General features: G+C 38.3%; 1 protein-coding gene across 1 annotated transcript in view; it reads right to left on the minus strand.

The window, feature by feature from the left end:
- Positions 1–16,403, minus strand: part of st (Gal beta 1,3-GalNAc alpha-2,3-sialyl transferase-like) — a 30,476-nt gene extending 14,073 nt beyond the window's left edge. The window contains 3 exon segments of the mRNA NM_001098453.1: positions 16,053–16,333; positions 16,335–16,340; positions 16,343–16,403. Of these exon segments, the coding sequence (NP_001091923.1) occupies positions 16,053–16,333; positions 16,335–16,340; positions 16,343–16,403 (348 nt within the window).
- Between the last annotated feature and the right edge of the window lie 9,027 nt (positions 16,404–25,430).

Here is a 25,430-nt window from a genome sequence, read left to right on the forward strand (position 1 = left end):
TATCACAATTCAAGAGAATGCGCATTTTTATATAGGCCTACATGAGTCTTAAACAAACTGAAACAGCGCTTTTAAAAGTCTTATATTCAACTTCTTGTAAATTGAGATGATATAGCGCCACTAAACATGACATAATTATACACTGTGCCGACTGCGGGTCTATTAAGATCTCTATTATATATGCATGGGTCCATGACACCCTTCTCTATTTCAGGAACCCAAGGACCAAGAAGCCTTCTGTACCCTTAGTACACAACCCCAATGATACGCCCCCCGCCCCCCCCCCGATATCAGAATAAAAAAGGCACCTCAAATATTTTAGGGCCTCTCTTGTTTTCTTGCTTGTCTTGCTTTTCTTGCTATTTTCTAACATTGTGCGGCCGCCGCCCCCGCCCCCCCCCCCCCCCATTTTTTAAAACAAAATACTGGATTCGCCCTTTCACTTGTTAAACCATCGCAATGTTCAAACTACATGTATCTAATCATACCTTCACTATCAGGTCACATGCACTTCTTCACACCACCCTATTCTTCTGATATTAACAGCGACACCTTCTGATTTTAAACTATTTAGGCCTACATGGAGGCGTGCCCAATGGAGATATTCCCATTATCTGTGTGGTGTGAACATGCCCAGCCCCCTCCCCCAACCCCATTGACAACAAAAACAACAACCACCAAAAAGTGAGGAAAAAAAACACTGCATGCGAATGCAATCAGTTGCTTCATCCGGTCTGCGTTATTATTTTTTCCTTAATTTAAAATACTTACATGTAAATTACATGTAAAATATAGAGAAAATTGAGGTATGGGGGTATCAAAATATATAAATATTGTTATATGCCTATAAAAATGAAGTCTTTTATCGTCATCGTTATCATCATCAGCAGCAGCAGCATCATTGTTATCATTATCATTATGATATTAATATATTGATATTCACCACCATCATCAGCTTCATAAGTAATGAATAGTGATAAAAAGTATACACATTTTAGAGATTTTTTTTTTTTACTACACACCTTCGTACACTGAAAATATATACCAATCACCAACACAGGTTTTGCTCTTGATGTAAGGAGGTCCATGTAACCATGTAACTTGGGTTCCGTCCGAGCCCCATATATACGCGGGGGGGGGGGGTAATGTTATTCCTTATTCATTTCATACTCCTCAAGCATTTACCTCTAGAATGCTATAGATAAATATTTCCGAGGTTTTATTTCATGCATGTACTCTAGGCCTAAAAAAAAAATGTTGTATTGCCCTTTGCGACCGATTCAAATATCTTGAAATCTACGGTCGGCTTTTATTCTTTTTTTTTTTTCTTTTTTTTTTCCGTTTTTTAGAGAGAAAAAATGTTTAGCGTTCCGACCGACCCATGTCTTGGAACCTAAAAGGCAATACAAAATCCTTTTTCTAGGCCCTATTTATACACAGATTGCTTTTCAGGTGATTAACACACACCTTCAAGGAATGCAAGATTGTGTTCAAAACGGTTTGTCTCCCATCTTAATACTGGATACAAAGTCCAGTGATCCGGTATTACCTGACACACAGTGACACCGAATTCTTTAGTCCTAACAAATAGCTGGGTGATAATATGAAGTATACCAATATTTGTCGAGTGGGTCAGATACACAGAGATAATTTTGATGGAAGCGTGTACTGCAAACATGGTCCGAGTACACGATCCTTGCCCCGACATTGTGCCGTAATAAAGTTTGAAGTTGAACACAAACTTCTTTAAGACACCTACGCACTTTCTATATATTGAACTGAATTTTCTCTTCTTTTTTCATGTTGTGCGCTGTTAGTTACCGTTTGAATTCGTTTTTTTTAAATTTAATTTCCTTCGATCTTTCTATTAATAGCTTAATATAGCAACAGATCGATTTATTTATTTTATTTATTTATTTATTAGTCTTTTTTTAGTAGGGTGGCTCCATCAGTAGTTCAATACTGTTTTCCGTGGAGGCCCTACAACATAGATACAAAATTAACAAACATATTGAAAAACAAACAATGAATTAAGTTACAACATTTTCGAACAAAAGAAAAGAAACAAACACAATACAATGGACCAGTTCAATGATTTAAATTATTATAGCGCCAAAACAAAAGAGTAAATGAAGAATTTGATGGTGCATTTTTTAAAAAATTAGGTAAAGTATTCCAGAAAGCCGCACCATCAAATGAAAAACTTTGTTTCCCCATCTGGGTTTTTATTTTGGGTAAAATTAATCCTGCGTTTTGTGCACTGCGTGTTCTAATATTATGTAAAGATTGGGTAAACCTCAGTATCATACGATATGTTTCTACCAAGAGATGAAGCAATCGATTCAAATAGTCAAATCTTACGATCTTTCTCTAATTGTGTATATACTGCTAGAGTGTTATGTACCTGCACCTCCACGAGTGATACAAATAAATCAATGCCGTTTTGTTTCATTTTGTGTTGGGGGTGGTCCTAACACGTGGAAGGGGCTGCTACAAGATACTTTGCTTCCAAATCCAAAGGCTGGAAAAGTTTTGTATCGTATCTATTCGGTTATAACCTCAATAGACCGGTCTAATAACATTTTCAAATGTATAGATGTTTCGTTCCCGGGGACTTTAGTGAGAAGGTATTCCACTATTAAACCTGTTATCAATGAATGAACTACACTACTTGGAATCTGCGTACATTACTTGTTGCTATGTGGCACCTTCCTCGGGCAAGCTTGCATGTTGTCAAGACCAACCTTTGTTTAAAAAGTATGCATACAAGTTAACCTTGCTATTATTTCTCTGTTCTATTATTATAATTGTGCTAATGGGCATGATGAAGGAAGTCACACTATGAACATGACTGTCAAAGAAAGCGGACAAAATATACAGTTCCTCAGGTAGACAAAGGAACATCCCTTCACTGCTATTATGTAAAAAGTGAATATGCATGTGACACCTGTTCTACACATTTTTACATAATAGCAGTGAAGGGATGTTCCTTTATCTACCTGAGGAACTGTATATTTTGTCCGCTTTCTTTGTCAGTCATATTCATAGTGTCAACGCTCTCTCGCTCAGTCACAGAGCAAAGACACGCACGTATACATGATGAATACAATAAAGCTATCGTACGACACAGGACACAACTCCAATAAACGTGACATGGCTAGGCGATTCGTCCATTATATTCATAATTCATTGGCATTGCCAACATTTCCTAATTGTGTCGTGTTCGAGGCAAGAAGCAATTTCCGATGGTTGCCTGCCGTTTGATCTGTCGACAATAGGCCTTTTTCGTCATGCAATTTAAATGTAATCATTGTTAAGTACCTCGTTACGAATTATTTCATTTACCTGTTAAAGGTACTATGTCTCTTTTGCAGCCAACCTCAAATTATGTAGAACTTTGCAGGAATTATGAATATGTCATGTATGTCCTATCTGTGAAATTTAAACGTTAGCAGTGTTCTCATATTCAAATTAATCAAGGAAACCCGTTTACTTGCTAGACTTCACTGTCAGACACTATTGAGTGACTGACTGGCTTTTATTCTTCTTTGGTAATAACATACATGAAAAGAGTTGTAAAGGGTACATGAGCATTTGTTTACATCAATAACCCACTTCTTGTGATGGCCAAGATTAAGCTGATGACCATTCGGTACAATTGTCTGAAAATCAAGACTATTACTTTTGGGCTCTATAGCCCTAAAGTCGATTTGACAACTAATAGTCGTTTTTTCCCCCTTGAAGACATTTTCAAGCCCCACCTTTTTTAGGGAAGTTCTAAATTAGTATTATCTTTCAAATGCAGTTGGAATTTAACTTTTTCATTTTTTTGGCCTGCAAATGGGACATAGTACCTTTAAAGGATAGGCCATGATGAATACATGCAGTTCACTCTAGAGTAACCATTTTAGACCGGAAATGAATGACGGGGGGGGGGGGAGACAGAGGAATTTATCGAGTATTTATTGACAGAGTCGTTATGTTGTATACGCCTTTATTTTGCCGTATGTCAATTATTGTAGTCTTGTTTGGTTCAAATAATTTGAAACTTTCATAAATTCCAATAAAAGTTGTTCGACTTCCCACTATCTTGCCCTCACCACCACTGTTAAGGAATTGAATAGCTTTAAAACTTGTTGATAATATTAAAGGGGAAGTCCACCCTGAAATTAAGTTAGTTTTAATAGGAGTAGAAAAATGAGAGAAACAAGTCAGTGAAAGTTTGAGCAAATTCCGATTAAAAATAAGAAGTTAGGATTTTTGAAGTTGTGATCAATCAAACACAAATTGGCAACTCTATGACGTATCATGCGAGCTCAACTTCCATTTGCTCAGTACTAAAAAAATCTAAAATTTTTCATTTTCCCTCAAGAAAAATTTCAACCATACATGCACCCTAAAATAATAATTGCAAATATGTTTCTATACTCCCCCTGCAAGGAACAAATTATATTCCGTCATCAATAACGAAGAAAACATGATTTTATGGAATATTATGCACAAAGCAAATGAAGGAGAGCTCGTATAATAAGTCACAGAGTTGCCAATTGTATTTGATTGATCACAACTTCAATATATTCATAACTTTCTTATTTTCATTCAGAATTTGCTCAAACTTTCACTCACCTGATTTTCTTATTATTCTGCCTCTATCGAAACAAACTTATTTTGGGGGTGGACTTTCCCTTTAAAATTAACGCTTTTTATGTTCGAACACGTCAACGCATTATTACCTGCAATTTTAGATAATTTCTTTTGCAATACCATGTTAAAACATTCATTTGATACACGAAATGCCGTTTAAACTTTACACAACGTAAATCTGTAATTTATAAACTAATAAACATACTAAACTATAGAATGCTCTTGAATTCCATTTTAAAAACATACACTACAAAAACACCCTTTTTGTTTGTATGCTGTATTCTGTTTCCGTTTCGGTTGCGTCGGTATACTCAGGTTTAACTGTACTTCACCAACGTTAACTGAACTTCAACATATTTAATTGGTTCATCATACTATATGGTTGTAAGGGGATTCGCTGTGTTTTATTACGAGCCACTGGTTTTTTAATGCGATTTCCCATCTTTGTACCTCATGAAATTAATTAATAAATTGAAGGGAAAAAAATGAAATTCACTAAAAAAAGGCTCCCAGATCAATGAATATAATAATCGTCCTTGTTTTCACGAAGTGACGGTAGTGAGGAAAATCGTAACGCAAAGTGAATGCAATTTTTTTTCACTACCGTCACTTCGTGAAAACAGCGATAGATAGGCCCCATATAATTATATTGTCCATATTTATTCAGAAAATTAATTTTTCACTGGTGGGTACTATAGTAAAACAATATAATCATACGCCTGATGAGTGGTAGTATAATAATAAGTAGGTAGAAAATAAGGAAACGTGTGTAAACGAAGGTTTTGGAAATAAGTATTGGAAAGAATTGCGTAAGAAAATTTTATTTTACACAAAATAACTGAGTTATATCGTTACATCGAATGCTAAATATATATATTGCCTTCACTTACAGGTATATTGAGCACGGACCATATTGAGAGAGTTTGAGCGAGAGGGGGAGCGGAGCGAGAGAGACGGATGGACGTAGAGAGAGAGAGGAGAGAGAGAGAATGAGAGAGAGAGAGAGAATGAGAGAGAGGGGGGGGGGGAAGCAGACAGAGACAGACGAAGACAGGGAGAGAAAAGAGGGGGAAATCTGGGTGGAGCGGTAGATAAGAGAAGACGGCAGCGAGAATTGGAATATAAACAGTTCCCCAGTAAGTTAAAGGGGGAGTCCACCCAGAGGGTTTTAATTGAAGTAGAAAAAAAAGAGAAATAGAGCAGTAGACAGTTTGAAGAAATAAAACTCATTAGTTCTTTATCAAAGCAAACTAAATACAATTTAATAAAAAAAGGGGGGGGGTATTCTAGGATTTGTATATTTAATGTATGCCAATTGGCCGTGGGCCGGTTGCTACCCCCATCCCTATAACCACTAAATCCGCCCGTGGGTGAGCCGACCACACAACCTTGATTCACGACATTGTCTCGGAAACATGCTTCACAATAAAATAATAATGTATCACGCCATTGTAATTGAATATGACAATGTGAATTAACGGCTGAGTATTGATAGTAACCGAACTCCGGTTATATCTCGTTTGGATGCAACCACAACCCTTTTCAGTCGTTGTGCGTGACAGTGTCTGCAAAGTTAGACTACAATGAGCTCTGTACTTTAACAGCTGCTCCTGACGAGGCAGAAAGTGACTGATCTAGGCTCTGTTTAAGGCGTGAGGGATTTGTGGTAAACCGTCAAATTCGAGTCTGTGCTTGCAGGCTAGTCGTTATCCGTTCATCGACCATGGGGTATCCAACATGACCAGCATACTCCCCCCCCCCCCCCCCCCCCCACCCAAGAAAAAAAACAGTCACTATAACTTGCAATGTGTCTCCTCCTTGGTCTTCTGCACGCGGGGCTACCCAGAAAATTCTGCTCTCCTCTGGAGTGGGTTCGCCCTCCCCCGTTCATCAATTTCTGGATACAACACTGGAAAAGGGGTGGAAGGAGCCCTGTTTGAAGGTCCACGACAAAAAATATCAATGTAAGTCATATTAATTGGTCCGCAACACGCTGGACTACCCGGATTATTCTCCTCGGGATAGGGTTCGTCCGCCCCCGTTTAACAAATACTTTCTGGATACGCCAGTTAAAGTGACTTGGTAACATTGCCTCAGATTCTGAAACAAATCCTGGATTCAGCTCATGCTGCAATGATAATTATAAATCTTGAGGTCAGTCAGGAATCCCATGACTTTTACAAGCCGATCACCTGTCTGATTATCAAGATATTTATGATTGGAAATCGAAATCAATTCTCCGTTTTTATAACACTACATCTAATGGGGAAAATGAGTATGGTAAAACCGGTCACTCAAAGATTTTTACATTTTTGAGGCACTTCATGATCATTTTGAAGTGCAATTTGATAACACTGATAACAAGTAGAGCCATGCATCTCCAGATTCAACATTGTTAAACGATGCCTTTAAGGGTGGAAGGAGGTTCGAGGAATAAATTTCATGGTACAGGAATTTTTCTTAGAATGTTTTTATTATTATCATCATGACTCTCCACTCTGATATAACCTTTGTTCCCCATATCCGAATCAACCGAATGAGTCTAAAAAAACATGCATGGTTAGTATAAAGGACTATTTGGCAAGTCACTAACGTATACAATTCATGTAAAATAATGCTTTGTCACTCTAAGAGATATGATAATACAATATCCACCTTCCTTTTTTAATGAAAAAGTACAGTTAAAGGTAAAGGCCAGTATTGGAAACGCCCCAATTTCAAAAAATGAAATGGAAGCTCTCATTACCAATCATGTGAAAGAATATTTTTTGACTAATACATGATGATAACAAATTTGCCGGGAACCGCTTACTAATTCATATATTTGGTAAATTTGTTTCTCTCATGGTCTGTGAGAGATATAGGGTAGTCCCATATACATCTTTCTGTGTGTATAGTGCTTGTAACTTTACGAAGAATGGGCCAAATTTCTTATCATTTTGATGATTCCAGAACCTTGCAGATGGTAGATGCTTGATGATCAACCTTTTCTGATCGATTCCACAACGTTTCTTTCACAATGCAATCGCATGACCAAGCTGGTCTTTTACCTTTAAAACAATACTAACTCGAGTCCAATAACAGACAGAAATCAAACTAAAACCTTTTTCGAATTACCTAACCTTTATTTCTTCTTGTTCGTCATTTATGATACTGCATACTTGTCTACCATAACAATATTTACAGATTTCGAAAAACCGACACGATTCATTTCCGTGTTCGTAGGTTCATGGTTGAATACAGCTCATCTACCGTCGTATAACAGTACTTTTTTGTTGATTTGCTGACCTCTAAACAGAATGTCATATCCTTCTTCCTAACCAAGCATGGCCAGATAAAATAAACGTGTGTCTATTTTGAAGAATTATTTCGGAATCAAAACCACCGTCATGATTACTGTAAAAGGCTATTTGTGGATACTGATTAAGCTCGCTCCAGCTATTTGATGGCCGGTATAACATTTCCATTCTGCAGGATCGATTTCAGTTTCATTTACTATTTCTAGCCTGATCTAATTACAACGATCTTGTTTTGGCCATGATGTTCTATTATTACGCTTTATCTTATTTAGTACACCATTACACTGGCCACTGTACCGCGGATCATAAGCTTTTTAATTAATTGCTGATTACTCGTAGTTCCAATTGCCGATATCAACGAAGACAGTAATTAGCTAGCCTTAGCTTGGATTATAATTTGATTTTTGTTTAAATAGTTTTCAAGAAATGTGTTCAGCGTTTAGTGAATAAGAAAGTAATGATGTTAATCGTTATTCGTATACATGTTCGCTGTTCGTATCGCGGTAGAAGTGTACTTTACATGATAGAAATCAGGATAACAAGACAAGAGTCGAAGGATAATTAGTAGTTAATATAATGATACCCCTCTTCCTCTTCTTCCTCCTCCTCCTCCTCCTCCTCCTCCTCCTCCTCCTCCTCCTCCTCCTCCTCCTCCTCCTCCCCTTCCTCCTCTTCACCATCCTCCTTCTCCTACTACTACTACTATTATTATGTCTACTTCTCCTACTTATTCTACATGTACTACTATTATTTCTACTACTACCTCTACCTCTATAGTACTGCTACTGCTATATGATAAATAATGATAATGATGAAGTAATAATGATAATATGATAATAGTGATAATAGTGATAATAATGCTAATAATAATAATGATAAGGTTGATGTCTGATGATGATGATAATCCTGCTAATAATACTAATATAAAGAAGAAAGAAGGGAGGAGGGGAAGAAAGAAAGATATATAGAGAAAGAGAGAGAGAGAGAGAGAGAGAGAGAGAAGAGAGAGAGAATAGGCCTACTTCAAACATGCGAGAAGCTGTAGAATGTATATCTTTGTGGGCTGATATTAATATAATGCAATTGAATTCTGCGAAGTGTATCAAAATGGACATTTGCTTTTCTAGAGTACCAGTCAATCAGTCTTCCATCATTCTCGAAAATTGTGTTCTTTCAACTGTTTCACAGGTGAAATTACTTGGTGTCACGATACAAAACGATTTGAAGTGGGAAGCCCATGTCAGAGATATTGAAAAAAGAGCGAATGGGAAACTATATATGCTCCGTTCTTTAGGGAAGTTTGGTCTTTCACACGAAGATCTATTACTATTTTAATTGGCTATATTCGCCTAATCCTTGAATAATAGTCAAGTCATTTGGATCGGAGGCCTAGTGCACAAAAACTAGTGCACAAAAACAACGCAAAGAAAGATTACAAAAACGTGCATTGAGAATTATCTTTGGAAGGATTACCATAGTTACGCAAACGCTCTTACTAAATCGAAATTACAAACATTGGAAAGTCGTCGAAATGACTTATGTGTTACCTTTTTTAAAAAATGCTCTATCATGCACAGACCAGTTCAAACAATTTATACCCCAAATAGCACACAATAGAACTTTTCGAAGAACTAACAAGATCCCGGAACCCAGGTGCAAAACTAAACGTATGCAGAATAGCCCAATCCCAGATTTGATCCGTTTGTATAACAAAAGTTTTTTATGATTGTATTTAATATACTTTGAAACAAATTGAATTGTCAAATTACAATTTCATATTCCTTAGTATATAATTAATTCATAAATTTGAGGTCTGATTTTTTACCAAGTTAGTCAATGTATTTTTTATGACATGAAGAATGCGATGCATATCTATATTTATATTTTAATATCTCTAATGTTCACCTTATAATATTCATATTTGTCTTGCAATGTATCTCTGTATTTTATCAGCATGTACATAATTGTTATCCCTCTCTGTTCATCTGTCCCCTTTCTCCCCTCTCTCTCTCTCTCTCTCTCTCTCTCTCTCTTTCTCTCTTTCTCTCTCTCTTTCTTTCTCTCTCTCCTGCTTTCCCATCTCTCTTCTTTTTTACCCAATTTTTTTAAATAGAAATATTGTATAAGATTAATGGTATATACACGCTCTTCATAATTATGTAGATTGTAGTGTGACATCTTGAAATGTATACTTGCTTTTTTTCCAGCAATTTACTCATGTGCGATTCAGTTACTTTTTACCGTAATATCTCTTGAAATGTGTAATTGTCTTCACCATCAATGTTTTTTCTTGCAGAATTCAGTTACTTGTAACTGCGATACATGGAAATGAATCAATAAATAACATTTATCTATCTATTTATCTATCTATCTATACGCCCATGCAAATTGTCAAACAGTTATCACAGCTATTCGGGCATTCGTGACACGAAGTGAAAGTGTCTTCGATGAAATAACTATCTGTTTTTAAATCATGCTACGTCTTTATTACATGTGGTGGATGGGCAGATGTGGGGTGTGGTGGGCTGGACAAAAAGAAGCTATCACATGAAATTAAAACTTGAAGATTTATTTTGTAAATTCACGACTGAAAACATACATAACTTATCTTAATTTGTCTGGTTTTCTTTAAATCTCAATGTCACTGGCCCGTTTCTCTAATTTTCGGTTTTCTATGTTGTCAGAAATGACATTCCCCTTTAAAGGTAAAGACCAGTATTGGAAACGCCCCAATTTCAAAAAATGAAATGGAAGCTCTCATTACCAATCATGTGAAAGAATATGTTTTGACTAATACATGATGATAACAAATTTGCCGGGAAACCGCCTACTAATTCATATATTTGGTAAATTTGTTTTCTCTCATGGTTTGTGAGAGATATAGGGTAGTCCCATATACATCTTTCTGCATAGGCGCCGGAAGTGGGGGGGCAGGGGGGGCAGTTGCCCCCCCAGTCAAAAAAGTGGGGGGGCAAAACGCATTTTTGCCCCCCCCCAAAACGCCCCCCACCCCCCCCCCCCCCCTCCAAAAAAAAAAAAAAAAGCAGTAAAGGAATAAACATGGTTTGTATTTTTAACCCAAAGAACATAACATAATAAAAACCTGAATTAAAGCACATATACCATTCCATTCAAAGAAAAGGAAAGTTCACAGGAATTAAATTTTTATAAACATTGCGCATGCTACCTATACGGTTTATAATAGCGATACGCGCATATCGTGGACATATTGTGCGAGAATGGGAAAACGTGTCTGTTTTTTTTGGTTTTGTTATAGGGGTGAGAAGACATGAGCCCCTGAACGCTGGCGTACTGATGGGGGGGGGGGTATATCTATACGATACCAGTGATTTACACATGTTGCTGTTATGACATGATTTTCCGGTATTTTTTCTCCATTTTTTTTTAAGTCATACCTTTTTATGCGTTTGTTGGAAAATAAGATTCCCAAATTACAGTCGGGCGAAAAATACGCTTATTTAGAAGCCTTTATGACATGGTCTGCAAAGTGGCTGGGCTCGAGCCCCTCCCCCCTCACTTTTTGAAAAAGTATGTTAAAGAGAAAAAGAAAGAAAGACGGAGAGAAAAAATAAGTGACCTGCCAATGTCACAAAAAGGCATAAAAAATGCTCATCTGACCGTAATTAATGCCTAAAACCCCAGAGCTTACGGGTGCTCCGCCCCCGACCCCACCAGGGCCCTAAGGCGGTCCCTGGATGCTCATCTGACCGTAATTAAATACCTAAAACCCCTGAGCTTCCGGGGGCTCTGCCCCCTGGACCCCACCAAGGGCTCTAAGGCGGGCCCCTGGATGCTCATCTGACCGTAATTAAATACCTAAAACCCCTGAGCTTCCCGGGGCTCTGCCCCCTGGACCCCACCAAGGGCCCTATAAGCGGGCCCCTGGATGCTCATCTGACCATTATTAAATACCTAAAACCCCTGAGCTTCCGGGGGCTCTGCCCCCTGGACCCCACCAAGGGCCCTATAAGGCGGGCCCCTGGATGCTCATCTGACCATTATTCAATACCTAAAACCCCTGAGCTTCCGGGGGCCCTGCCCCCTGGACCCCACCAAGGGCCCTATAAGGCGGGCCCCTGGATGCTCATCTGACCATTATTAAATACCTAAAACCCCTGAGCTTCCGGGGGCTCTGCCCCCTGGACCCCACCAAGGGCCCTATAAGGCGGGCCCCTGGATGCTCATCTGACCATTATTCAATACCTAAAACCCCTGAGCTTCCGGGGGCCCTGCCCCCTGGACCCCACCAAGTGCCCTAGGGCGGCCCCTGGTTGCTCATCTGACCGTAGTTAAATATTAAAACCTCTGTTAAATACCTAAAATCCCTGAGCTTCCGGGGGCTCAGCCCCTTGACCCCTGCCGAGGCTGGACCCCACGCCAATTTACGCTCTACCTGATCGTTAATACTTCACTTTGAAAAACGTTCCGCGGGACCTGCATGTAACGTGTAAGACTGGTGGTGATGCAGATTTTTCGTCTGCCCCCCCCCCCCCCTTCCGAACGTTTTTTCTCATTACGTCACTGCCCTCGGAAGGTGAGCCCCCTGGAATGTTTGCCCCCCCAATCCCAAACTGCTTCCGGCGCGCCTGTCTTTCTGTGTATAGTGCTTGTAACTTTACGAAGAATGGGCCAATTTCTTATCATTTTGATGATTCAAGAACCTTGCAGATGCTAGATGCTAGATGATCAACCTTTTCTGATCGATTCCACAACGTTTCTTTCACAATGCAATCGCTTGACCATAACTGGTCTTTACCTTTAATTAAAGAGCGTGTTTTATGGATCGATCCAACGTCTGTTGCTTGGTTTCAAAAATAGAATATTACAGCATAAAATATTGAAGGCTCATATAATTCCAATAATTTCAGCACTTGAATAAAATGCAACATATCATCAAATAAATCGATGTTTGATATCAATGTCATCAACGAGTTTTCGTGGATCTGCGTACTTGAGTCTTCTAAGAAATGTTATCAATTCAGTGTTTGTTCTCCTCGGTATCATAATTATCTTAAACAAAATCTCATTAGATAGTTTGTTAACCTTGCTTGGTTAATTCTTTATCGATTGATTGATGGTGATTGATTGCTTGCGAGTAGTGATTAATCGATTGATTGATTGGTTGTTTGAATAATTATTTGGGTGATTGATTGATTGATTGTTCGATTAATGGATTTTTTTTTGTATTGATAGATTGATTTATTAGTTGTTTGATGATTATGATTGATGAATGATTGATTTGTGATTGATTGTGATTAATTGAATGTATTGATTTGATTGATTGTTAATTGATATTGATTTAAAAAAATTGAATTTAAAAATTGATTGATTGGTGTAGTATTGATTATTATTGATTATTGATTGATTATTATTCGATTAATTTGATCGGTTGTTTGATGAAAAGATTGATTGATTAGTTGTTTTACTGATTAACTGATCATCGGCAGATCGTGCGTAAAACTCCCATATAATGTAAAGCACTGAGTTTACCGTAATTTGAAAGGACTTCGTGTTTTTTCAAATAATTTTGTGGTTCCCATGCACTTTCTCTCGATTGTCTGCTATAATACAAACTCACATACAGGTAATCCTAAAGGCGCGTCGCAAAGAGCTAGAGAACCAATCAATAGATTATTGGTTTAGACATGTGGATAATATGGTTTATGAAAATCAAAAACATGAGAAAATGGAAATTACCTCCGTATTTTTAGCAGTGGCGGATCCAGGGGGGGGGGCCCCCGGGGGGCCCGGGGGGCCCGGGGCCCGGCCCCCTCCCCCCTTGAGAAAAAATCATGTAAAATCACGTGATTTTTTACCTTTTTTGGGGGGTTGGGCCCCCCCCCCTGGCGCTCAAGGGGGGGGGGGGTGCAAATTGAAATTTTTTTGAGGATCAAAAAAAAAAAAAATGTGCTCACTACCCCCCCCCCCCCCACTGAGCGACTTTTTTCGGCTGGTTGAGTCGGTGCGATTTTTTTTTTTGGGACTCCAAAAAAAAAAAAAAAAAGTGTCCGCTTACCCCCCCCCCCCCCCCCCCCCCCCCCCCCCCCCCCCCCCCCCCCCCCTGACTGAGCGACTTTTCGGCCGGCGCGATTTTCAAATTTTCGGGAGCAAAAAAAAAAAAAGTTGGGCCCCCTCCCCTAAGAAATCCTGGATCCGCGCCTGATTTTTAGAGCTAGCGAAGCGTGTTTGTTGGTTTCACATGTAGGTAAGAAAATACAAGAAATAATTGTTATCATTCTACTAAGGATTGTTTTGTTTCATACCCAGATACTTACTATGACAATGTACGATTAAAGGCACATAGTCATTTGTGTGCATAATTTCTTAATTCTACCCTCTCCCCCCCCCCCCCCCTCCCCCCTCTCTCTCTCTTTCTCTCTCTCTCTCTGTTTATGGGATACCCTCTCACCCTCTTTCTCGCATTTCCACAAATATCCCTTCATGTTCTTCACTGCACCCAACCACTAATGAAAAAACATTTTCTCGTCTTCGACCTTTTTTTCTCTCTCCTTTCTCCACCTCCATGGCAATCAAGATGCATCATCCTTCACCAAGATCAATCCAGATACAAATGATATTCGTTGGGAATATAACACTGTAGCAGATGAATAAAGTCACGGCTGATGGGGGGGGGGATACCCCGTGTTGAAAACAAATATAAATAATTAAAAAGCTAGAGAAGAGAAAAGGTGAACGGGAGAAGGCGAAAATGACGAGAAAGTAAGACACATGTACCACCTCCCGCATTCTCCCCCCCCCTGAAAAATTGCCTTTTAAATTCGCATTCACTTTTTGAGTGGGACCGGCGACACCCCCCCCCCCCCCCCCACTCCTTTCAGTCGCTCACTGCATGTCCGTCATGATTGATGATTTAGTCTGAAATTACATTCGTTTGTGCTGGTATATTAAACGAGCAAGAATAGTACTCAGTACTATAGCCATAGTATTCCATTGTTATTTTAATACGCCTTTTTTTGTAATCCATGGTTACAATTTCTAGAAAAAAACAAGAAAGCTCCATTGTGCATTGGACACTGGTTTTACTCTAGGGTTTACTGTATTTTTTGTTTGGGTTTTTTTTTTAAGCACACTTGAAAACCTAACTCCATCAAATGAACTACCTAGAATGTAGATCAAAAATAGCAATGATCAGTGAAGATTATAATGAATTGTCCTGATTCAGGCAGTAAAGGAAATCCAACCTTAGTATACTTAGTGGCGGATCCAAGGGCGCCCCCCCCCCCCCTGGGAAAAAAACGTGTAAAATCACGTGATTTTTTACCTTTTTGGGGGGTTGGGCGGGAACAAAACAAAAAAGAAAGTTGGGCCCCCTCCCCTATCCTGGATCCGCGCCTGAGTATACTAAACTACTCTAAAAGGAGGCAGAAAAACTAGAGAAGCAGATTGGTGAAAGTTTGAACGGCATCAGATCAAGAATGTTACGAATTTTGAAAGTTGTAATTAGTATATTATGTAGGGGCACTTCAAATTGGCCGAATCGGCAGTGTCACTGTGACGAAGCGTTGGGCAACTTACCCATTCGTTCCAACACACAGAATTACTAAAATGTCAACAACAAAAATTAAAATGTAAGACTCGGGAGGGTCTTTCGTTTGTAGAAAACCTTTAATGATGTGCTACCTACAATATATTTCGAGAAGTGCTCCAAGGGAGAAATTCATAAATTTGTGATATTTTTGTACACGACAAACGGGAGAGTATAGTCCATGAATAAATCCAAACTACTGAATCCAGTGACCGAACCGCATAGATTTGTATAGTTATTTCATATTCCTAATAACATATATCTTTCTTATTATTGGTCCGATTTACTTTCACAATTTTGTTTCTCTTATTTTTCCGCTTTTACTTAAATGAAATAATTGCAAGGATTGTATTGCCGAGTCTTAAATAATGCTTTCCCTGTGGGCACTGCTATTATTTAGACCTCAATTATTGCCAGATATCAAGATGTGATGTGGATCGAGAGTCAAGGGCCACGGGGCTAGCTCCCTTCAATGGTAATAAGGTAATATTCCAATCTTATTGTTAACAAAATCATAGAAATAAATCAATGAGATGTCTTACCAGCCACCATTTCCCGATCTCCTCCGACATTTTCTTGTTCTCCTTCATCCATACGGGGAGGAGTGAGTCGTTATACTTCTCGTCGAACCATTCCGACGTCCCCTTCTTCCACAGCCTCCGACATCGCTGACCACCGGCCGCTGTCGTCGTCGAGTTCAGCTCGATGCCGATACGGGCTCGGGTCGTGTAAGACGTCCTATGATCGTTAGATTCGAGTGTTGAGTGACTCGAGTCCCTCTTTGACGGGCCTCCCGACTCATAGACCGATGGATCCGCTAGCCTAACCTACAATAGACCGAAGACGAGGACCGAGGATACTACTGTTACAGCTTTCAATGTTGCCCTAGCCATTTTTTGCGAATGCAACCCGGACGATTCTAGTTGTGCAATTAAAACGATTTCTCCTCTTCCTTCTTCGTGTTATTATTAAAATCAATATTTTCAACCTCTTTTTCTAGCGCACTTCGTTAACAATTATCCATCTTCGATTTATAGGTGATTGAATTCACAGAGGTCAATTTTTAACTAACCGCCATACTTAATGATTAATTTTCACAAATTTATATAGTCGGCAGCAGCATACTTCCAATAGGTTTTGGAGCAAAACGCTTGATTCAGCTTCCAAAATGTTCGTCGTTAATTATTTTGTCTTGTGAAGACTTGATCAGTACCCCATATATTGAGAATCGTTGAAGGATTATATGCCGCTCTGTTCTGCAACAAGATGGCAAGACGGTACAGACAGCACAATTAACGATATTTTCGGATGTATATAGTATAGTGTAGAGGTAATCTGTAATTAAATGTGTGTTGGCACATTAAAAGAACACGAAAATTACTCATTAACTAACATCGATAACTATGTATTGATTCACCGAGTCTATCGTCGCCCAGTATGTGAAGAAGAATTCAGAAGGTCCGGGATGAAATATATAAGAATACCACTAGCGGATGCTTGAACAAAAAAATCAAATCGAGGAAATGTCTTCAGCCGACATATAGTTGACCAGCTAAATCAACACACATCGTGACGCCATCCGAGGTAAAAATGCAATCAGGGATTCCGCTAACCATGTACGATATCTTGCCTTGAATATTTTATGAAGAAAAATCTGCCCTTTCAGTCAGGGTTGATTGAATATTAGACAGAAGAGTGTGAACGTTCTGAAGATGATACCAAATTAAAGATTTCATACATCACCGTATTCAATTTAACAGAGACGCATGCGTGTCAGCGACGTTAATAAATGCCTGGAGTATACTTTGTATACATGTACTTTGCATAGACGACTTGGTGAACGAGACAGACGATGAGAGCAAGACAGAATCACGTTTCACACCGCATCTTCGTCCATTGCGCGCCTCCCTCGTTCATTTGCGGCTTCCTTCGGTGATGGTGCGAAGTCTCTGCTCACCGTGTGTTCGTCTAACCACACTGGGGAAAATTCATTGCATGTCAAGACTCGAGTCCGCTATATATAATAATGCGTAGCCGAGCGTCTGACAGAGAACTTGATATTCATTTAAATCGTTGTCAGTGTTTGGAGCGGGGGCAGACGTACGTGCATGCATACAGCGACTGGTCGCATCTCATTACTAATGCATGCACGATGTATCTCCTTGCTGATAATGAAGCAAGCCCCCAGGCTCGCAAAGTATTCCATTGGGGATGAAGGATGCATGCAATCAATAAAGATATACGCGCATATATAGAGTATAGTCCCACTACGTATTATACAAAATTGCAGCATACGAGATGATGGGGAGATAGGGGAGGTTGTATATGATATAATCCCATTGTTTTTCATTTCGAGTTATCATTTGCACGTATTTTTTTTTACAGAAAAGACGTTTTGCAATATTTTTTTTATTTTTAAGACAGAGTCAACATCTTGTATATGGATTTTCCTTTTTTTCACAGTCATGTCATGACACTGTTTTCTACAAGCTCACCATTTCTCCAGAATCAAAGCGGCATGCAATGATTCAAATTCAAGAAATTCAAGCAATTAAACGGATTCAAATTTGAATAAAGTGATATCTCCAAACCGACACGCCTCTCTATTACATTTAGCACGTTTGCTCTCCACAAAATCTTACCAAAAATGATAAAGGCATTGCCTAAGTTTAACATGGGAGTCGCTTGATGAAAACATGATGGGTCAGAGTGGAGTTTGTTGACCGCGCTTGTGATCGGGCGGTGTAAATAAAGATGTACACGACAACCGTGTACATCAAGCAGATATTAAAACAGATTCATATTTGAATAAAGTGATATCTCCAAATGAATCGCGACACGCCTCCTTTATTACAATCAGCATGTTTGCTCTCCACAAATATCTTACCAACAAAATGATGTAGGCATAGCCTAAGTCTAACATGAGAGTCGCTTAAAGGGATTGGGTAACTTTGTCTCAGATTCTAAAACAAAATCCTGGATTTAGCTCATGCTGTAATGATAATTATAACCTTTAGGTCAGTCAGGAAGCCCATGACTTTTACAAGCCGGTCGCCTGTCTGATAATCAAGATATTTATGATCGGTAATCGAAATCAAATTTTGCGTTTTCCTAACGGTTTTCATAACACTACAGTCTATTGGGGAAACGAGTATAGTAAAAACCGGTCATTCAAAGATTTTTACTTATTGAGGTACTTCTTGATCATTTTGAAGCGCTATTTTTTTTTTTTTTTTTTTGGGGGGGGGGGCTTCAATATTACACCATATCACAGACACTGATAACACGTAGGGCCGTGCATCTCATATTTAACGATGCCTTTAATGTACATAATTATGACGGGTCAAAGTGCAGCTTGTTGACCGCACTATCTTGTGATCGGATGTAAATAAAGATGTACACGACAAACAGGAGGATCTCAAAAATAATTTACTACGACAAATATCATAAACGAGTGACATGGGTGAAAATCCCGGGGATGGAAAGGGATGCATGGGGATACACTACAAGATTCCCCTCTTACAAATCTGTGTATGAAGAATATGACAATGACAAGGAAATTTAACCTTTCCCCTTAATTAAATAGGCCTATTCAACCACACATGCTATCGAACTGTTCTTAATTTTGCCTGTACCTTTGGCGACACCCTTCAAATTTGGCTTTTAATTTTAATTTTTTAATGGAATTAAGTGATTTTATTGGTCATACATTATAAACATGTATTTTTATTTTGTTTTAGTTTTTGAGTAGTGCAGATGAACTTGAATTGGATGGGCACGTGGAAATTCTAAATTTGAATTGAATTGAATTGATGTATACTATACCGTGCCAAGAGAACGTTAGTCATGAATAATAACCATCACTTGATTTAATTTGAATCCCAGCAGGTTGACTCTAGCACCTCCATGATCCCAGCATGAATACAGGAAACACATTTTTTCTCAGACATTAATTACTAATGTTTTTTTTTTTTTTACATTATACTTTTATTGTTATTGCAGGTACACTGCATGTGTGCTTGTCTCCCCCCCCCCCCCCTAAACAAAAAAGTCGGCTGTTTTATATGTACCATATTTCATCCTTTCACCATGCTTGTATTGACTTTTATCACATAATAGGACATTTGTAATTGTTGTATTTTTGATAATTTGTGCAATGTGTTAATGGTTTTTAGTTACAGAATCCAAGTCATATTTTGCATAGTGCTAATTTTTAAAAAACATGTTTATACCTTTAAACGTGTTATCTATTGTGCCTATCATGTACATGTGAACATGAATAATCCAGCCATGGCTGTATTCGTGTAAAATTTAGTTTGTATGAACCATGTTTGTGCTATAATAAAAAAACATTTTTGAATTGAATTGAATTGAAATGAATTGAATCCACACGAGATGGACTAATAACCTCAATTGGACATTTTAGCATGTTCCGAGTTACGAGGACCACAGTTGGAGCGGTGCGCTGTACGTGTAAACTATGACCTACATGATTGGCATGGCACCAGTGTCATGGTTGTATTAAAGAGCAACAATGGCGAATAATTAGTGCTAAAATGCAGCAACAATCATCGCTGAGATTGCTTTGGGGACATAAAGCCAGATAAAATATGATCGACACAATAATATTGTCTTGAAAACATTTAGAAAACATTGAAAATAGAATGAATAAGACATTAAAAAATGAAATTGTGGCAGCCGAGGATGAGGAATGTTATTTGACTTCGACAAACTTGGATGCGAAATGATTAAATTGATTGGACAAAGTTTTAACAAAATTAATGACCAAAGGCGAAAATGACTATGAAATGTGCAAGATTAGGAAGTGTCGGGACAAATTTTATTAAAAAGTATAAATTGATGATGGCTATACCCTGGCTAAAGAAGACCAAGCAGGCATCTCACCACGATGCTACCACGATGCTTGTACGATAATGACGTTCCCACTACGTTTCTTAATTAGACTTTGCTCTGCTTATTGTTGGCCACGAACCGGCTACGCTTATTTTGTGCACGTTCAAAATAAGCGTGGGGAGAGCTTGCAACTTCCTGACCGAGATCCCATCCAAACCACGCTCATGGGGATCCTCCCACGTTTGGCCCGCGATTTGCGCCGATTTACCACGTTCTCGGCCACTTTTCCATCGTAGTAGAAGCGGCGTCTATGTATGACCGGGGTATAAGTGAACACAACAAATTCATATGCATTGTTGGCAAGTTTCATGACATGACATGGCGTTGTGCATTAAACTTTATGCGAGGGTAGAAAAGTGAGGCCTGTACATACTGTACACACTATACAAGCCCTAAAGGTTGACATCTCACTCCACCCGCCCCCCCCCCCCCCCCTCCCCTTAGTTTTGACATTGAGTAGCTGTTGTAGAATTTTCATCAGTATCGTTGAATTTATAGAAATTATGATTCATGTAATTTATTATGTAGATTATACGTATCGAGGTGTGCTTTTAATTCTTTAGACGAACAATTTTATATATGTAGTGATATAATTCAAACGATGTTTAATCATGATATAAAGAATATCCATTCTTCTTGTGCTACCATGCAGTGTATTAACCTCTAAGCTTAAAGCTCCCCCTTCATATTTAGCTCAATATTAAAGTATCGCATTCAGTCTGGTTTCTAAGTAAAACTTCCAACCACCCTGCCCCTTTCAACCCTCTCATTATTGAAGCCTGCAGGCAACGAGGAAATTAATAGTTTGTGTTTCACATACATAATTGGCTACATGACTTTTACAAAAGCCCCAAAGCCCCATGCACAGTTTCAAGTCATTCATTTGCACTAACCAAACTGCACCGTTGTCACTTGCAATGTTACATCTCCAAATTATGCACACAATAGATCGATTTCACCTTCATCCGGGCCACTCAAGTCAAGTGCACTATAATTTATTATAACTGCATCGAAATAATGTTTGAATATTGTAGTGCCTCAGTCACACTGCCAAACTGACTCCAGATCGACTTTATTTTTTGCCATAGGGGTCATGGAATTTCTTTGGTCGCCTGGTGTCGGCCTTGTCGGTGAGACTCGGGTATAAGCTTTGCAAGAGCAGCATATATTATATGTTGTGGTGTACATGTATGTGTATGCATGGTGGATGCCTGCCTGTGTTGTCCTTGGATGCATGGTACTAATTAGTGGATTACTGTTTTGTATTCTCTTCATTAATTCAGAATGATAGATTACAGTGCCATAATTAAAAGCAATTAATATTCCCCTCAAAGATTTTAATGTGCATGGTGCAAAGCAAAATGATTAAAAGGACTAAAATGTGTGAGGAAAGAAATTGCAGCATTCCATGTATACTTCTCAAGCAATTTTAATTATTAGAAAATACAGATCCAAATCCAGAAATCATATTAGTGTCGGAAGTTAATTAAAGAAATGGATTCGGACAATTTGCCTCTGGAATTAAATGAGTGGACTTGTAATTTTATGAATATTTGACATCATTTGACCCTGATTTGAATAATATTTATTGATACGTTTCTCATCCATTCACGTTTTTGCGATTCTCATTATGTTACCTTTGATCTCTTTCGTGAAGGTTTTAACCCATTTCGTCACTGCAATTCCTTTAATACAAATTAATTTGCAACCGGCTAAAGCTTATCATAACAAGAGATGGAAAAACTGTGCCCAGCACCAAATTGTTTCTATGAGGGTTTTTTTTTTATTTGGCACCCCAAAATGGGCTGTAATCCTGTTATAATAATACTGTAAATATACCCAAATCTGAAATACTTTTAACCAGTTTCATAAAAAGACCATATTCTAAACATATTATATTTAGTCAAATGAACTATTCAACATTTTTGGGACTTCGAAGGAACATTCAAAGTTTTTAGTACATCAAGAAATCCAATAAAATTGTTTTACTTAGAAACAAGACAACATGTCATTTTATAGCTTTTACAATATGCAATCAAGCACTAAAGAATATATCAATGCACAATTTAACCGCTCAAAAAAGTTGAGTAGTACCATTGAGCTTTAATATTTCTGGTTACATAATCCATATAGTACTCTGTGTTATTTATGTTTTACATTTTATATTCAGTTAATGATGTATTTTGCAAATTTCATATTTAGTGTTAACTGTTCATGTCTAGCAATTATTTTGCATCTAATATTTTAGTAGCAAATGCTGTGACTTATGGTATTTATTTCTCTATTTCTCTTTCTTTTCCTTTTTAATATGGACCAGAAACGGACAAAGGGGCGCCTGGACGGTTACGCTTGAATGATTTCGGAAAACGAAAAGTCACGTGACCTTGATCGAATGCCGGAGATTATTCCTAAGTCTGAAATGAATCGGAATGGAGGAAGGGACCTGAATAGGGCTCACAAGCACTACTTGCAAAACGAATGCGATTTTGAAAAAATAAGATTAAGAAGAAGACGAAGAATTCAGAATGCGTACAAAAACAAGGCATTGACACAAGTTGACAATGCAAAGTAGAAGAAGAAAAAGAAAAAAAAAAAGAGAAAGAAGAAACCGAATTCCCCATCTGATTCAGATGCAGTTTTGCCTTAATTGAGGCTCAAAATTAGGTACAAACATTAAATTAATATGGAGAAAGAGAAAGAGAGAGAGAGAGAGAGAGAGAGAGAGAGAGAGAGAGAGAGAGAGGGGGATCTAAACTAAGGATGATGTCAGTACAGTATCTTCATCACCATCCTCATCATCCAACAAAAATCTGGGACACGCTCTTCTTGTGCTCATCTTATTAACCTCCCACTTCTAACTCCACGCTCTTCAGATGGTGAAGTGTTGGTGCGTGATGGCGCAATAACACTTTGGGTGTTGGCTGAGATTAAAAAGCGTTATTGTCCTTCCGGGTTTTTCTCACCATAACAAGTTCTCATCTCTTTGCATTGGAATATCATCCTAACTAGGGGCCTGGGGGGCGTTTCACAAAACTTGTCATCAGTGACAAATGACTGTTTTTGTTATAAGCTACTGAAATCCTTGCTTCTGATTGGTTATCAGCAGATTTGTCACTGATTTTTGTCATTTGTCATTGAAGCTACTGACGGGTCCCTGATCATGGAGGCGAAGAAGATACATACAGTCGCCCCCCCCCCCCCATGCACCTCCTTATCTCCTAAGATTTCAAAATATTCATCTTTGTCACCCTTTCCTCGTATTTTCAAATCGACTCAACTTGTTAACTCCTTTTTCTCACCCTTCTTTCCTCCCTCCTCTTGTTCCATCACTCTTCTTGCAACCCGACTTAATTTCCCCATCGAACTTCATTGCAAAATTAATTAGGTCTGAAGTGAGAGTCCATATTTGGGTGTTTTTTTTTGTTTTTTTTTTTTTGGGGGGGGGGGGGTTGGAGGTATTTTAAAGGCTATGTCATTGTTTTGTGTTTTAATATGGGGAAGGGGTAATTACGATAAGATTTATTCCTTCAAAATAACTGTTGTGTATATGTTGTACTCTATATGTTATGTAATGCAATTTGAAATAACTTGTATGATGTACATGACTGTATTGAATGTCAATAAAGAATACTACAAAACAAAAATTATGTTATACTATTGTTATATTGATACAATGTTGTAAACATGTTTGTACTCTCATATCCCGAGAGGGTTTCGATAGAGTCAATAAGATCTTACAATCTTACATGATAATGATGCGATCCCTTTGCGCGCGCATCGTATGCTAGCGAGCCTCATCATCATCATAACCATCGACATCGTACCGTACAGTACAGAGCTTGGTATCCAAGGCCGTAGCTAGGCATGTGCATGACGTTGCTACCCAAGTCCTCTAGAGCTCTCTATCTGCACCGCATCTCATTACCAATCAACCACTTACCACCGATAAAACCTAGGCCTACTCAGTTTGTACATACAGCGCGCGTGTCTCTAATCACACGAACAAAATGTCTCCCAGAGCCGGAGCCTCAAGCCTGTTTACATTTGCTAAACGGGAACGGTGATGCAGATGCAGGGAGGAGATTGATTTTCTTTTGCTCATCGTGACTTATCAAAAATTCTTGAGAAACGACAGCGAATCATTTGCATCGAGACCGGTTGGGATTGTATGGGATTGTATATGTTATTGCACGTAGATGTTGGACTGAAAATGTACACTGAAACAGTCTGAAGCCATTATTAACGCTACTCTTTACGCCAGCCTGATGAACGTGAGCATTACCAATATGTGATGTCATCGGTTTTGGATATTCGGGAAGAATATTTAATATTTGGTAAGAATATGGGATGATGTTGATGTTGGATTTGTTACGCCAATTCCTCCTGAAGTTGAATCTCTCTTTTCTTTACCCAGTTACCTTACCTCGAATCCGTATTGAGTTGCGATAATTGATAAACATGATGAGCAATTGTGAGTTGTATATAAATGGCTCATCTTGTGGAAATGTATCATTTTTTTCCTTAGAAGAGACAAGAGTGTTGATAATGATTTGGTGATGATAGTGGTGATGATGATAACAATGATGATGATGGTGGTTATGGTGGTTATTAATGATGAAAATATTGATGAGGAGGATGCTGGTGATGCCTAATAGTTGGTGATGATGATGCATGATCATGAAGATGATAACCAAACCCACACAAGTGATAATATTTTATAAAAATAGTATCGTTGTAAAGGTAGTCATCTTTACTTTTGTGTTTATCTATATTTTTGGCATTTAAAAAAGGCCTTCATTTTTATCACTGTATGCACTTTTCATACATACATGAAAATTATACACCATATTATCATTTCTAATTAATTGATACATATAATTACACGTCCCGTTGCCTGTAAAGATCAGTATATGCCTGTTTAGTTATATATATGGTTATATTATTTCATAATCAATATTTATTTAAGTATTGCTTTCTCTGTAATCATCATCATCATCATCATCATC

This window comes from Strongylocentrotus purpuratus, unplaced genomic scaffold, assembly GCF_000002235.5.
Source record: "Strongylocentrotus purpuratus isolate Spur 01 unplaced genomic scaffold, Spur_5.0 spur5_scaffold_8, whole genome shotgun sequence".
Classification (NCBI taxonomy): Eukaryota; Metazoa; Echinodermata; class Echinoidea; order Camarodonta; family Strongylocentrotidae; genus Strongylocentrotus; species Strongylocentrotus purpuratus.